Below are 17,152 nucleotides of genomic sequence, written 5' to 3'. Positions count from 1 at the left end.
CCCCATGGCTCATCATGCAGTTTGTCTTTAATCAGCCAGTTTCCACCGTTATGCTTAAAGCCATCTGTGCGGCTTCTTACCTAAGAGGCTTTCGAGGGTATCCCGCTGGGGTTAGGAACAGAGGCTTGGGTGGAAGCGGAGGTCTTTTTGGTTTCTGTGGAATGCTTGGGGGGCTTTGTGGTCCCTCACCGCTTCTTCCTTTTTCAGCTGCTAGTGATAACCTCTTGTAGTCTTCCCGCGCTTGTTTAGCCAAAGAGCGTCTCTTCTCATCAGCTGCTTTGGATTTTCGCACTAGGAAAACAAGGCGGGGGGGTGGGGGGTGTTGAGAAAGTCCCTGGTCAGCCAACAGAGATGGTGAGAAGACTCAGCTGGTGGAGAGAGCAGTCTCCCAGCAGATTCTGTCATCTGATGATGACAATGAACAATCAGTGTCAACACCTATGACTCACATAGTTCAGGCTTGCATATTCACAACTGCCCAATGTTCACTGCAGACTTCCTATCTTTCTCTGGGAGTTTTAGGACTTTCTAAGAGGGAGAAGGAAGAGGAGGAGGAAAAGAGATAGAAATGGGGAACCATGGGTACATGTTTTAGAATTTCCTGCAGTTGGTAAGACCAAGTGGTGAGTCACAGACCAAGTGAGAATTCCAACTAACAGGGGGTCTTTGAATAAAAGAGGTGATGTCACATCCCTCACACACGCAGCTCAGGATGTCACCAGCAAAGAGCAGACTATGAGGAACTCCTCAGTGCCGTGGCTCCTGGCTGTGGACAGGATGAAAGAGTGGTGATGTCCACTCCTCAGTCCACAGAGAACTGAACCAAATGTAAATTGGCCTGCCAGAACAAAAAAATAAAATAAAGTGATTCTCACCACAGAGAATGTGTTGATACACATAAAAGCATCCCAAAGTCACCTTTTAATGTTGCTTTGTAAAGCAGAAGGTTTGTTGTTTTGTTTTGCTTTTGTTTTGGCCACACAGTGGTAAAGGACTCTAATGCAGGATGTTAAGACTAATTTTTATTGTGTGTATTTGCACTTCAGCCATTATTGGTCAAACCCTGTTAGGTTCGGCTTTAAAGAGATGCCAAAAATGTTCCATTACGCTAGAATTTCACTGCATAGAAGTGATTGGATCTTGCAAATGTTTTCACTTCACAAAAACTGTCATGTTAATGGTATTTACTGTTATGGAACTGAACACAGTATTCTCCACATCCTGCAAACATTGCCACTCCTGTTCTCTCCCTCAAGTGGTCTCTAGGGATGACCTGGTAGGTAAGCCTTTTTCTGGGTCAGCTGTTTCAAACAAACATTTTCCCCTAGCATCCCTGAGCAGGCTCTGCTCTGCCTTCACCTGCACTGAGCTCTTCCTAAGGAGGTCTATCTTTGGTGATGCCACCTCTAAAAGGAGTCAGGGTTAGGTGACAGGCATGGGAGGGATGCTGATATATCCAATTGATTATTCCTGGGTTCTTCTATTACCAAGTTGAGTTCAATGTTGAAATTTAGAAAAATACAGGATAACAAGAATTCAAATAAATCTCAGATCCCACCTCTCCAAAAAAACTAATGTCGACATGTTAATAACCTTCCAGTTCTTTTACTTCATATACTCGAGCATCTTAAAATTGGGATATTTTGGGACACCTGGATGGCTCAGTCAGTTAAGTGTCTGACTCTTGATCTCAGCTCAGGTTATGATTTCAGGGTTGTGAGTTCAAGCCCCATGTTGGGTTGTATGCTGGATGTGAGGCCTACTTAAAAATAAACAAACAAACAAACAAAGGATGTTTTTCATACTATTTTGTAATATTTTTTCTTCTTCAAGTAAAAAAAAGATATAAACATATCCCAAATTCATTAAAAACTCTTCTAAAACATGTTTTTTCATAGCTATATACCATTCCATCAAATAGATACGACAGCTGTGATGGTACAAAGATGAAAGGAAAACCTTTCTACTACTGTTCAAAAAGAGACTCATAAACCTTTGTGTAACAACTTAGTAATAATTCTCTCAACAACTATTTTAAGTGCTTCCTAGTTTGATCCTTTATTAAGAGAAGGAATTGGCCTGGAGAGTCTAAAGTGTTATGGAGGCCCTGAGGTACTCACAAGATGCCTGCCACTCTGAATCTTCTTTCCAGCTTTTATAAATCTGCTTGGTTTTCTCCCCATCTATTTGTTTTAGTTCCTCATCTTGTGTTTTCTTCATGGATTCTTTCTTCTGTTAAAACAGCAACAACAGAAACAAACACTAATGACTGACTGGCAGTTTTCTGTGAGGAGGAGAGGTGGAGGAGGGGAGGGAGGAAGGGGGCACAGGGATGGGGAGGGGACTCAGGTTGGTTTCTGTTTAACTCCCTTGCAGCCCCTGGCTAGGCAATTTGTTGTGCAGGAAAAGCTTGGAGTCAGTGATACCTGAAGCTGACTCTACCGCCACCTAGCTGTACAACTGCATGGCCCCTTACCAAACCTCCCTTAGGCTGTCTTCCCCTAAGTATAATTACAAAATTAAAAATATTTTGGGGCACCTGGGTGGTTCAGTTGGTTAAACATCTGACTTTAGCTTAGGTCATGATCTCGCGGTTCGAGGGTTTGAGCCCTGCGTCAGGTTCTGTACTGACAGCTCAGAGCTTGGCCTCTGCTTCCAATTCCATGTCTCCCTCTCTCTCTGCCCCTCCCCCACTTGAGTTCTCTCTCTTTCAAAAATAAACTAAAAAAAAAAGAGAATTAAAAATATTTCATAGGGTTATATTGAGGGTTAAATAATATTTAAAAGTGTCTCCCATAGTGTGTAACACAGTAAGAACTCAATAAATATCCATTTTCCTCAAACACAGCACTTCTCTGTTTTAAGTTGAATTCCCTGAAGTAGTGTGTAAATACTGTGTCATGGCACCAATGTAAACACTCTAGTATCTGACAGGTTCCATAAAAATAACAGTACATTTCTACAGCAATCTTAGCTGTATCTCCATGTGCCCTCGCACCAGTGTGTCTAAAAATGTGGTACTTACACATGATTTTAGGTGACCCAAAAAGGAATATTTTTTTGTATTTAAAAAAAGCAGAAAAATATTTTTACAAAGCATCATCTTTGAGAAAACATAAAATAAGAAACACAAGTCTTCCTTAAAAAGGGAATTTGCTTTTGTTTATTGTAAAATATACATAACATAAAAATTACCACTGTAACCTTTTAAAAGTTGTGGCAAAATACACATAACATAAAAATGACATTAGCCATCGTGAAGTGGACAGCTCTATGCACCAGTACACTGAAGGAATTCGTTTTTAACGAAAGAGAAACTAATACGCCAAATCACTTAGACCTAAAAAGTACTTTGTTTATTTGGGAACTGCCTCCTGAGTGCCTACAAGAAAACTGAATTTAGCACTTGGTCAACTAAATAAGAGCCTTGGTCACCTAAATAATGAAATAAGCTGAGAGGGTCAGAACAGACAGATCATGCTTTGTTCTCCAGCACAAAAATGATAGTTTTTTTTTTCTTTTGTTTTTCTCTATAGAAAGATAAAGGCTTTCTGTTAAGTTATTTCACCCCAACTAAAATATAAACCTTGATGTCACAGAACTTGTTTTCAATCACTGTGGGAAGTCATAAATCACAGTTAATATAGGTGATAATTCATACACTATATTCCACTTCAGATGTAACTTCTTCCTTCCTTCCTTCCTTCCTTCCTTCCTTCCTTCCTTCCTTCCTTCCTTCCTTTCCTTTCTTTCTTTTCTTTCTTTTCTTTCTTTCTTTCTTTCTTTCTTTCTTTCTTTCTTTCTTTCTTTCTTTCTTTCTTTCTTTCTTTCTTTCTTTCTTTCTTTCTTGAGAGAGTGTGTCTGTGCAAGCAAACAGGAGAGGGACAAGGGGAGAGAAAGAATCCTAAGCAGGTTCCACACTGTCAGTGCGGAGCCCCATATGGGACTTGATCCCAGAAATGGTGAGATCATGACCTGAGCAAAATTGAGTCAGATGCTTAATTGATTGAGTCAACCAGGCACCCCAAGATGTAACAAAACTTTTGTGTATTTATTATTTTCACTTTTTTTCTTACTTTCATTTCCTGCCTAGAGCTAAGCCTCTGCAGTTTGCCAATATTATAAAAACTAAAACAAACAGACAAAAAGCAGCTTCTGGTGTTTTAAATGACTGTTAGGGGTGCCTAACAGTTACAAGATGATCCTTACTTCCTACTTCATCTATTTAGAAAACCAAGCCAAACTATCATTTCCTTTTTAGAAGTGTTTGCTGGAAACATGTAGGCCCAGGATGGGGATGGTGAGCCAAGCATGGGAAAATCAAGATAGAGGCTGAGGAGTGAAGGAACAGCAGGGCTGAGGCTGAACACTGGTCCATATGCCCACGGGCTGAGGTTTAAACATGAGGACAGGCAGTTTGATGTCAAAACGTCTCCCACAGAAAGTCTCTCATCCCAGCCTGTTAATGGAAATACTCTCCACAAGTTTCCTCAGAGAGCCTCTCCATTGCCTTTAAAGTGGGAAGGCTCTGTTTTATTACCTTTGTTCTACAGAGAAGCTTGGTAAGTGATCTTTCTGCTCATTCACTCTCTTGAATTCCCATATAATTTCTTAAGTTAGAGAGGGGATGTATCGGCCCATGGCTCTAGGTGTTCTCCTGAGAGGGTGTGAAAACGAATAACTTACATCTTAAAATGTTTGAGAACCACTGATCTAGTCCATTTCCCTTATTTTGGAGACAAGATATTTCAGGCCCAGTCTAAACACTGATGTACCTTAGACCTCAGACCACTTCTCTTTTCCATCTAAACTCACTCTCTAGATGATCTCATCTTTCATCGTGGCTTGAAATAACACCAAGATACCAAATTCCTTACAAGGGTCTACATGATTTCTCAGCACTGATCTCTTTGACCATGTCAAGCGAGCTCTTGCCTTTGTGCTTTTATACTTGCTGTTCCCTCTGCTGGGAACATACTTTACCCCAGTCATCCACATGGCCCCTTCCCTCATTCCTTCAGGTATCCACCAATAGCACCTTTACAGAGTAGCCTTCTCTGACCACCTCTATAAAAAACCAATTCCCACCCTCCCAGCCTTCCTCAGCTCCCTTATCCTGCATCATTTTCCCCCATAGAACTTACGACCATCTGACTTCATAGATGTGTTTGTTGTCTGTCTCCACATCCAGAATATAAGCTTCCTGAGGGTAGAGATTTTATCTATTTTTTCACTGTGTTTCCAAAGCCTGTAACAGTGCCTACCACAGAGGAGAAACTCAGCAGAAATTGGTTGAATAAATACACAGACCTTTGTCTTTCTCGCTATCATTTGAAATGAAGCAATGTAATCTGGGTAGTGCAACTGAAATTTTCCTTTAGATGCTCTGGAATGGCCTATATTATATCAGCAGTATGCACACCAGGACTATACCACAAAAGTTCATGACTTCTCGAAGTCTCCACAGGAGCTATCTCAGTTCATGCATGTCCCTGCAGACCAGTCAGGGAATTGACCTCTACTAGAGATCTACTAGATCTGTTAGAGTCTACTAGAATGTGGGCCTTCACCATGACCCCATCTCAGGCCTGTGGTCACTCAGAACCTTCTCTTTACAGCCTCCTCTCTTATGCTATGTTTTCAAACTTACTGCGGGTCAAATCCTACCATGGTTTCCAACTGCCAGCCTATGCCCCATTTATTGTGAAGAATGTATGATACAATGACAATCTAGCATGATGGAGGAAACAGGCTTGGCCTGTAGGAAGAATCCCATGTCTGGGTGGATGTGTGAGAGGTCTGCATGCCCAAAGGAGCTCCTGGCACAGTGGGCATGGACGGCACAAGAGGCTGCTCATCCTGAAGGGACAGGTTCACAGAACCAATGAACACATTAGGAACTTAATCTGAATTCACCATTTCTGCCAAATTAAATGCTTCATTTATCGCTCTCTGGTGTTGTCTCTGTTTTAGATCTTCCATGAGGAGTTTAGCAGATATTTCTTGGCATCTGTTCTTTCCATGATACTCAAGACTTTTCCAACCTCCAGATAAACAGGTAAAGATGAATAGCTATGCTCACAAGCTTTTTAAGACAGATTTCACATTTTGCTGCTTTCATTTCTGCATGAGACTAATATATCCATTTGTGAAACATTAGTGGACATGGCTATGCATTTAGCCCCCTGAAGACAGAATGTAAGTCTTTACCTGGTGAAATCCATATGCCTTCATACGATTGATAGAATCTGCCAACATTTGTTGAATATTTCTTGAGGAACTGGAGAATGACTAAAAATTAAATGAAACATGTTTTTATACCATTTAGAACTACAGTGCAGTTTCAGTAGATAATCTGTTAATGCTTCCTTTGTTTCAATGTTCCCTAACCTGCCCCACTCCCATAGATGTATGTACCAAAGCTTTCCACCACCAAAGTCCCTGAGTCCATAATGACTGAGGCAGTAGGTACGGGAGACCTCAGCCTCCCTACTCAGTAGGGGATTATTACTCAAGACCCTGGAGCTGGTGTTTTGGTCATGACAAGTGGGTTTCTCTTTTTTGTTCCCAGCTGGCCCCAGGGCCCCAGAATGACTTCTAGACATTACCATTACTCCTTAATTTAAATTATCTTCTTCTCTTAATCCCTGCTCTATGTCATCCCCTGTTTTAGTTCAGACCAGAGAAATGCTTCGTCTCTGCCATTTAACTGCATATGCCTTGCTCCCTGTATAGGACTGGAGGCATGACTAGAATATCAGTTTGGTGCTTGGGAGCCCTGCCCACTTTCTCTGTCTGATCACTCTCCTCCCCTCCCCACCTCTCCCACCCCTGTTACCCAGCCCAGTATCTGGCTTTATGCTGCTCTGGATGGATTTCCCAAGAGGCAACTCCTGCCAATGGGGTTCCCAGATCCATTGCCCAGATTCCCTGGTGTCACTCCTGCCTGCCACATGCCAACTGCTCTGGCATTGTGACTGAGCTGGCATATCACATGGAGTGTCTCTTAAGGCCAGGTCAGTTACACAGGCCCCTGTCCCCCTGTCCCTGGCCTGATGCAGAGTCTGGGCCAAGTCCCAGTATGAAAAGTCACATGAGCCTCTCACAACCCATATCACCATGATTTATGTGCCCTGTGCCTGAGGACTCACTCCTGAATTTTGGTATCGATCAGAAATTGTCAGTAAATTTTCAGAAAAAGGTTGGTACTGAGATTCAGTGTGGAGCACAAGATATTTTAGGGTCATTACCATGTCATGTAATAAACCAGTGTGACTACCTCAGTTTTATCCCTTATCTCACAGTAGCTACATTGCTTTTCCCAGCTGCCCTAGCAGTTAGGTGTGCCCATGAGAATAAGTTATTTCCAATTTGTGATACCTGGTATTTGCCACTCCTATTCAAGCCCTTAAAACCTCCTTCATGCATTCCTTTCCACTTCCCACTTCCCCCTTCCTTTGGGCTGAAATGGTGATCACAGTCATACTACTATACCTTCAGTCCCTGAGTGACTCTGTGGACCTGGGCCTCCTGAACCAGAACCATTCTTTGAAGTTCTAAGCGAGAAAGATGAACTCCTGTTGTGTTTTGGCTATTGCTTTGTTGGTCTATTTGTTATAAAAGTTTAGTCTATTTTAGTTAATAAAACTGGCCATGGCAATTGGTAGTGGCACTCTTCAAGCCCTCTGTTGAGATTTTTTACTAGTCATGAAGAGTGCTATTAATGCTAATTCCACTGAAGGCTACTAGTCATTAAAGGCGCATTATGACCAGGCACTGTGTTAGTAACTTAGTAAGTATTATTTTTATTCCTCAAACACCTATGATGTATGGGCAACACAATACCCAACTATCAGAGGAAGAAACTGAATCTCAGAGGAGTTGTACAGCTTTCTGGCATCATACAGCTGGGTAGTGCCAGTGTTTATACTTTTCCCACTATATCAACATTGCAATGATAGGAAATGAGTTGTAGGTCAAAAGGTTTCTTTATGCTTATTACTTGGCGAAATAATGACTCCTATAGGTTTCACAATTGCTACCTACCATATTATATCTCATTTTTATTTTAATATTTTAAAAGGATACATAACTGCTCTGCATCTAAAACAGAATAGTACAGTAGCCAGTTCCCTATCTGTGAACAGGTTAGAACTGTTCCAACAGATTTTATACATGTCTGTTCAAAAGTCCAACATGACTTTGAAGAACTTGAATTTGTAGTCTCTGAATAAATTTCCACCATAAGGAATGTGAGCTTTAAAAACAGGCCCACTCTCTGTTTATTTAATGATATAAGATCTGTGGGACATCATTTTGCAAAAAGGATCAGTTTCTTCTATGTTGAAAATTAGGAGGGGGGCACCTGGGTAGCTTAGTCAGTAAAGCATCCAACTTTGGCTCAGGTCATGATCTCATGTTTTGTGGGTTTGAGCCCTGTGTCAGGCTATGCATTGACAGTGCAGAGCCTGCTTGGGATTCTCTCTCTGTCCTTCCCCCACTCAGGCTCTCTCTCTCTCTTTCAAAATAAATAAATAAATTGAAGAAAAAAACTTTAAAGAAAAAGAAAATTAGGAGACTGGTAACCACCCTCCCTTGTCTGCTCAAGCACTGTACTCAGGTTCTAGCTACGGAACCAGCCACTAGTCTGTGGCAGGACCTGGACCTAGGCAGCCAGCAGAGCTTTGGACTGGGGATTTGTCACCAGCACTCATCCACCCTCAGCCTTTAAGCTTGCAGACTCTCAGTTGTTTCCTGAATTAGCTTCAGGCTAACAGGACTTGGACAGGTCTCTTCTAACATATATTCTACTTTGTCAAACCTTTTTCCCCCATCACTTGCCAATTACTATCATCTGCATGGCACTTGAAGCACACTGTGTGAGTTATTCTTTGTCCCTTAGAATTATTTGTTAATTGAATGATTCATCTTATACGCACATACAGCATTGTTTCCTTACCACTTGCTTTTTTTTATTATCTTTTTTCCTATATTATCTATCTACCACCAAGGGCAGACCACCCCAAGATGGACTACATTGGCATGAAGGTAATTTTTGAGTTAAAAGCAATCAAAACCCAGCAGATTCAGGAAAAGCTCGTTACCTTCCCACCTCAACTACTTAAAAGAATTTAGATAGAGGTCTTGCTCTAGGAAGAGAGCTGTCACTAGAGATAACTCCATGACACTATGAACTAGGTATAGCAGAGAGAGAGGAATCTAGCAGAGCCTGTTTGATCAATGTCCTCTGTGTCTCATTCTTTCTGAGTGGCCCAGAAAACATTTGTTTTTACCAAACATTTACTCTTTTTTATCATCCTGTGAATTGCACGAAGTCCCAGACCCCTAGAGCCCCTTTGTCCTTAGTTCAGAATGATATATACACCACATTTTGCTTGACTGTCTTCAGAATTTCCACATCTGTGTGGGTTTCTCATACATAGGAAATTAAATTTGATTTTCTCCTGTTAGTCTGTCTCATGTCACTCTGATTCTTATTCTGGCCAGAAGGACCTCGAAGGGCAGAGGAAATCCTTCCCCGACACCAGCATTTCAACATTCTCACTGCTTTTGCACTTATCAGAAATGATGGGGTTATTAATACTCTTAAGATAATTCAAAATTGGGAGCACCTGGGTGGCTCAGTCGGCTGAGCGTCCAACTTCAGCTCAGGCCATGATCTCACAGTTCCTGAGTTCGAGCCTCACGTCAGGCTTTGTGCTGACAGCTTGGAGCATGGAGCCTGCTTCAGATTCTGTGTCTCCCTCTCTCTCTCTGCCCTCCCCACTCATGGTCTGTCTCCCAAAAATGAATAAATGTTAAAAAAAACAAAAAAAGATAATTCAAAACTAAGCACAGACAAATGAGCCAGACAATGAAATGGACCGGAACTGAAGGGATAATGTGACCATCAGCACCATCTGCTGGTGCCATCAGATTTGACATCCTTTCTTTGTCACAAGTTTTAGGTTCTGTTTTCAGTATACCAAAGCTCTGAGTTGGTTCTTGAGTAGAGGAGTCAGAGCATAAATAATTTCAATTAGTTTAACAACCACCCAGTTAATAACTACCTGATACTTCTACTGAAGTACTTCTATATGTCTAAAATATATGGTAAACTCTATAAACTCTTCACATATACCAAGAACCACATAAAAAAATTCTAGTTTTCAAGGTGAACCAAGATTTGCCATTATTCCAAAGTGCTAAAATAATATGAAGAACTAATGAGGACTTGTATAGAATGGGTTCATTCAGATACACTTACCCATTCTACAAATCCATGAAATACAAGTTCAGTATAGTAGACTGAAAACAGTATGATCCAAGGAGATTTCCTTTATTAAAAAACAACCAGATTATTGGCTCAAAAGTGACTATTTATGATGTTAATACCAGATGGAGACAATCTCAGGAATGCCGTTGCCACTCAATATTCCCAGAGTGAAGATGAAGAGGCTTCTTGGAGAAGGCACCATGCCCCCTCTGAAGCTTCCATATGATGCTATGTTCCAGGGAATATACTTTTTAATTATTCCTATTATTAGAAAGACAGGAAAACTACCCATACCTGCATAATTTTTGCTTTCAAAGCACTTTCAAGTCCGATACATCATTTGACCTTCATTATCAATCCTATAAAAGAATCAAACCAGGTACTGTCCCTTTACAAAAGAGGTCAGGTGACATGTTAATAGGTAGGAAATCAGAGATTGAAACCATGTCCTCTTGGTGTCTACAGCTCAGTCTTTCCGCGGGGTGTCCCAGAGAGAATGTGTGCTTGTTCTCATGCATACAAGCCACAGCACCCACTTCCCATTTGCTACATTACAGAGGCTTCTGCAGCTGCTGAAACTCTATGGGCACAGTTAAAGCAATCTTACCTGCTTCATATCCCCTTTATTTAAAAATAAAAACTGCCACAGAATATGACTCCGCAAAATAAAGTGAAGACTTGAAAGCCAATGGCATCAGAAGGTAGTAGACTTCCTGCAGACACTGAGTCAGAATGGTCCCTTCTAGTCAGTGCAGGCCCAACCAGATCTGGGAGTGGAGAGCATCTGTATTGACCAAAGGGTAGTGCGTGTGTGTGTGTGTGTGTGTGTGTGTGTGTGTGTGTGTTGTGTATACAAATTACTGTTAAATTTAGAAGTATGGCAATTCAAATCTATATAAGCAACCGGATTATCAAAAGATACTGTAGCAACATCTGTATTACATGATTACAAGTCATATTTCCCTCAGAGACTATGTGTCCCATGAGAATTATTCTAATTATATTCACTTTTAAAACTGATTTGAGGGGTGCCTGGGTAGCTCAGTCAGTTGTATGACCTACTCTTGATTTTGGCTCAGGTCATGATCTCATAGTTCATGAGATCGAGTTCCACATCAGGCTCCATGCTGACAGTATGGAGCCTGCTTGGGATTCTCTCTCTCTCCCTCTCTCTCTGCCCCTCCCAAACTCATGCATATATGCACATGTCCTCTCTCTCTCTCTCAAAATAAATAAATAAACATTTAAAAAAGCTGATTTGAAAAACAGTTCGTTCTGTCTTTTAACTTAATACTCACCCTGTTTAAAAGTATGGCTATGCAATTTATTAACTGCAAATAAACCAGAAAACTCCAATAAACATAAGATTTTTAGCATTTAATTTTTATGGTAAAGATTAAAATGATGAATTAACAGGCTAAAACCAAGAGTTTCCTTTTGAAAAAAAATTACTAGATTAAGTGTTTAGCCATCCTGTTCTTACACCTCTTAAGTCCATGGTATTCTTTAATGGATAAAAGGTCAGAATAATGAAGGCAAAGACTATGTCAGCTTAATTCACTGATAGCTGAGCCCTCAGCAAACAGAACAGTGACTGGCACTTAGTAGGGTTCAATAAATATTTGGTGCATGAATGAACATACCATAAATTCATGAAGCACTTAATCAATCATTATCAAATATTTAGTCTAGTTTTAATATTAATCAAGAGAGACAATTAAAACTCTCTGAAAATTGATGACCCATAACTCATCCATTTTGCAAACCAGGTCACTGGAATAATCATATCATGGTATTTCCAGCCATTTTAAATAAAATTTCCCAACGATGACTATAATATTAAACATTTGAGCATACTGGGATTTAGCTTTTTCCTTCTAAAATAATGAGAGAGGCAGAATAATGAAATTGCTTTCATAAAGTTATGAAGGAGAATAATATGGGGTAGGGATATCTTTCAAAGTCCAACTAAACTAACAAGATGAAAAATGGGACAATCAATTTTACTGTTGAAAATATGGTACATGGTCCCTGTGGAATGATTTTACTGAAACATGAATTAGGACAACAGAGACCCTAGAGAGTCTTTCCTTACTTTGCTAACAATGTTCCTAGTAAAATCTATGCACACGGACTACTAGATAGCCTGACTTAAAAGTACAGCAGACTCTAATATTGTGTGTAATTTTATGGAACATCTTTAAATAATATATTGTCTGAGTTTATTTTGTCCATATTAGAGCACTGAACTGTATACTGAATGAACATCTGTCCACTTTCATTGTACCTTCCCCCTATAACCCCTCACAGCAATGTGCAAATAGGAGAACTGGCAGGGACATCCTCGGAAAATGTAATAATGCAGAACCAATAGGGGTTGTTAGGGCAAAGCATTTCAGATATGAAAGACTTTCAAAGGCTGCCCTTACATTTTCACTAGGGACACACCTGATATATGTTCCATGAAAAACAAAATGAAGACAAGCAAGGGAAATAAACTAATTATTAAATATAAAGTATAAGGATAAAATAATAAAAGATTGTTAAGAGAGAAAAGAGTCTTAAAAACATGATTGATATGGGAAGTCTTGACATAAGGGAATATAGGAACCTAACTATAATATTTATATCATACATAATACTATATAAAACACTTCAATATATATTGCCTCATTTCTCATATCCAACCCAGTGATAGGCTATATCTGCCATTTTTTAAATTTTTTTATTTTTTAAAGTTTAATTATTTTGAGAGAACATGCATGCAAGCGGGGGAGGGGCAGAGAGAGAGAGGAAGAGAGAGAGAATCTCAAGCAGGCTTCTCGCTGTCAGCACAGAGCATGATGCTGGGCTCAACATGGGGCTCAATCTTATGAACCATGAGATCATGACCTGAGCAGAAATCAAGAGCTGGTTGGTTGACTGAGTACCCCAATGCCCTATAACATACTGTTTTTAAAAGCATAACAGTTTAAATGGCTTCTAAGGCCCTAGGATTTTGTAATTCTATCTTCTATAAAATTTTATTCTATAGTCTACCATGAAATTCTACTACGTTACATGGAAACCACTTGGGTAATTATATAACTTTCTGATTATGGCTCCACTCTTGAATTAATAAAATGAGCACAACAAACCCCTTGTCTGTTTTTGCCTAGCATACCCAATACTTTGTCTCTCACAAAAATAATATTGCTTTCTGCATGCATACTAGAAGAGAATATACGTCAAGGGAAACAGTTACTGGTTTGGGATTATCCATCTTTTTTCTTCACACCTGTTAAAAAGAAAACCATGGGCCCAAAATGGCGTTGCCTAGCTTGAGACCCAAGTCAGTAAACCAAGACTTACTACCTAACATAACTGCAGTTTCACACCCCCAAAAGGTAACCTTAAGCAGTCAGAATGGGAATTTCCTGGTCAGCTCTAGGAATTTTACTGACAGAGCACTCTGTTCCCCTTAGAAGGGTGAGCTTGTCTAAAACAATGGATTCTTTGCTAATAGTTTCCTTTTTCCATTCCCTTTCTACCTTCAAAAACTTTCCTTTTCCAAAACCCTTTAGAGCTCCCTTCTACTTGCTGGATAGGATGTTGCCCAATTCATGAACCAATTAATAAAGTCAGTTGGGTCTTTAAAATTTGCTCAATTAGGGGCACCTGGGTGGCTCACTTGGTTAAGTGTTCAACTTTGGCTCAGGTCTGATCTCAAAGTTCATGAGTTGGAGCCTTGCCTCAGGCTCTGTGCTGACAGCTAAGAGCCTAGAGCCCGCTTCAGATTCTGTGTCTCCCTCTCGCTCTGTCCCTCTCCCACTCACTCGCACACTCTCTCTCAAAAATAAACATTAAAAATTTTTCTCTTAATTTACTCAGTTTTTTGTTATTTAACACATCCATTTCAATCCTCAAAATTCTAGCTTGCATTTCAGGAACACATTTTCCCATTCTATTTACATTGAGGTTCCTTATTATAAGTGTGAACCCAACTCCCATTTAGGGATTGGCAATATGCCTGTCTGCATACAAGAGCCAGGCAATGCCATAATGGTTCCCAAGCCCAGGCACAGGGCATCTACTCTGGGGTAGGGTGCAGACTTCTCCACCCCGCCTACTCACCAAGCTTTAGTACGTCCCCGATTAAATCACCTAAGAAAAACTGTGATCTAGTACTACTGTTCACTCTTTACAAAACGCACAAGCCACATATAACCAAAACTTGGTTGCTCTATAGCACTTAGAGATGAATGAAGGTCAAAAAAAAAAAAAAAAAAAAAAAAAAAAACCAATTCAGCATATTCTTTTCTATTCTTTAAAGAAGTGGTCTTGATCTTAGTATCTTGCTTCTGAATCTCTCCTTTATCAAGGCAAACAACCAAATTCCGGTTTTAGACAACTGCTGGTTTCTGAGAGCAAGTTTAACTTTGGATTGGAAGTGATGTATGGAAGAAGGAAAACCTAAGTGGAAGTCTTTCATTATGTCTGAAAATAGTTTTACAGGTTGTTCCTTCATTGCTATCTGCTAATGGGAACACAAAGCTAGGAGTTAGAATAACACTTAAAAATATAACCACCACGGCTTCAATGTCAAATTAACAATCAAAGTGTACATTTTAGTAGCATGTTTTTTTTTACCAGATCTTACAGTAAAATGACAGATATAAAAACAGATATCAGAGTCTTGGGACAGTGTGCACGCACATGTGCATATGTGCAAAGTAGGGGTAGAGAGGCAAGAGGTGTTATCTCTAACTCTGTTTCTTTAAAGATATGAAGAGGAAAAATCTTGCTCAAGGCTTTTTTTTTTTTTTTTTTTTTTTTTTTTGGAATGCTTTGAATCCCAGATGTTTGTGTTCTAATGTTTTAATCTTTTGTTTTGCAGTAGGGTCTACTCTGAAGGCCATTTCTACAAAAATAACAAATGAGATAAAATCTACAAGTGAGCAGATATAGTTTCATTCAAGGTCCCTCTTGGGGGCAAGGACAGTCAGTCTAGTGATTAATGAATGAGTTCCCCAGCCCCTACAAATTACATATAAACAGAGAAACACAAAGGGGCTTATCTTTGAATTAGCATATTCTGCCACTCTCCTAACCACACTCACAACTGTTTTGTAGTCTCCCAAATTCTCTTGCACAGAGTGGGGAAAACACTGGCTGTCCACATCCAGGATCCCTAAGAATTTCCACTTAGCTGCGGAGTACTCCAGTTCTCACCTAAACTCCCCAGGGAGAGGGAGCCTCACACAGTGCATTATCTGTCATTTTCTCTGGCTCCTATTAACTCCCAGTCAGACTTGTCTTTGCATGGGAATGGCATCTGCTTCCCCACCTGCATATCTCAAAACCTGGCTGGGTGACAGCTAAATGCTGATATGTATCATCACCTCTAGTTCAGCGACAGGCACCCAGTAACACAGTGTTCACTGTGATCCACTGAGAACCACAACACTCTCACTAAATACTAAGCAGAACATTATTTCTGAGTTTCCCAAGCACTAGCACCACTGCCAAAAATAGGAACAGGGTAGGTATTTTGTAGAGGGCAATAGCTTTTCAGAAAAAGAACCATACATTCAACTCTAATCCAGGCATTACTTCAGCCTCCTCTGCAGAATACACAAACCACTGAGGCTCCTGTGGCCTCCAACGCTTCATCTGAAAAATGAAAAGGACCAAGGCTGGGCCTGCGATAAAACAGCATCTTATAACTGAAGGATTTCAGGGGACAATTCTTGCTGCTTCCATCAGATGGTATTGGGCAAACATCCTCATGTTGATAAATTTTCTCAGCTTCTTTTGTAAAGAAACTGTGTTGCTAATTTAATCCCTACTTTAGAGGGGGCCTTGATTCCTTACAGGATTCTGCCCCAAGTCGCAGAGCTGCCTCTGAAGACTGAAGCCTCCATTCCCAGACTAGAGGTCTCCTGCGTCAGCAGTATGGTTTCACAGTACCTGGTACTGAATCGGGCAGTCTTACTTCCGGCCATTTGTTAAAATGAAAATTTTATATTCTTTTAAAGTATATTCTTTTAAGTATAAGTATATTCTTTTAAAATTTTTTCATGACTATTTGAGTGTGTAGAAAATTGCTCTGAGACTGGACTCCAAGTTTTCTAAACCCTGAAGTGGGGGTCAAACAACTATTGTCAAACCGCCCCCCCGCCAGACTTGCTTCTCATGACTCTAAGGGTGAAACAAATTCTTCACCCTTAGAATTGGGGCAAATCTTTCATGATTCTACAAGAGAGCTCCTTGGATGACTCCATCTGCTAATGAATATATAAAATAAATCATTGTTGGGGCACCTGGGTGGCTCAGTCAGTTGAGCATCTGACTCAGGTCATGATCCCAGGGTCATAGGATCAAGCCCTACATTAGGCTCTGCACCAAGCACGAAGCCTGTTTAAGATTCTCTCTCTCTCTCTCTCTCTCTCTCTCTCTCTCTCTCTCCTTCTGCCCCTCACATGCACTCTCTTTCAAATAAAAAAATAAATAAAATAAATTTTTAAAAATAATTTAAAAATAAAGTAAATCGTTGTTATATTGGTATAAAATGATCGAAATGCAGACCTATACATTGGGCTGTTTAGTGTTCTGGTCCCATGGAGGGAAGGGTACAACTCTCTACATGTCTCTACATTTCACAATCTCTTCTACATTGTGAGAAGATTAGCTATTTCCCAGGAGGGCCAAAAGATAAGAGTTTTGAGTCTCAGGCAGAGGACTGTGGAGAAAAGCTCAGAATAGGATTGCCAATTGACTGAAAAGGATAAAACTTGTACCTCAATTCCAGAAATGAGACTGGATTAGCCTCAGCCTTGTACTACTAGGCTTGAACCTCACATCTTTGCCTAAATTCTGCTTGAATCTGAAAGTCCA

The 17,152-nt window shown here is 40.2% G+C and overlaps 1 protein-coding gene across 5 annotated transcripts in view; it reads right to left on the bottom strand.

Annotated features, from left to right (window-relative positions):
• SH2D4A (SH2 domain containing 4A) overlaps positions 1–17,152 on the bottom strand; it is a 62,317-nt gene that overhangs the window by 21,482 nt on the left and 23,683 nt on the right. For 4 of the 5 annotated variants that reach the window (XM_011281481.4, XM_045055456.1, XM_006930668.4 and 1 more), the window contains exons 5-7: positions 6,211–6,291; positions 2,121–2,232; positions 81–291 (exon numbers count right to left, since the gene is read on the bottom strand). In XM_011281481.4, coding sequence (XP_011279783.1) covers positions 81–291; positions 2,121–2,232; positions 6,211–6,291 — 404 coding nt within the window. The remainder of the gene's footprint in view (positions 1–80; positions 292–2,120; positions 2,233–6,210; positions 6,292–17,152) is intronic. The other variant, XM_011281482.4, reaches the window with a different exon arrangement.

This window comes from Felis catus, chromosome B1, assembly GCF_018350175.1.
Source record: "Felis catus isolate Fca126 chromosome B1, F.catus_Fca126_mat1.0, whole genome shotgun sequence".
Lineage (NCBI taxonomy): Eukaryota > Metazoa > Chordata > Mammalia > Carnivora > Felidae > Felis > Felis catus.
The sequence above is the reverse complement of the archived record's forward strand: the minus strand, read 5'-3'. Positions and strand labels throughout refer to the sequence as shown.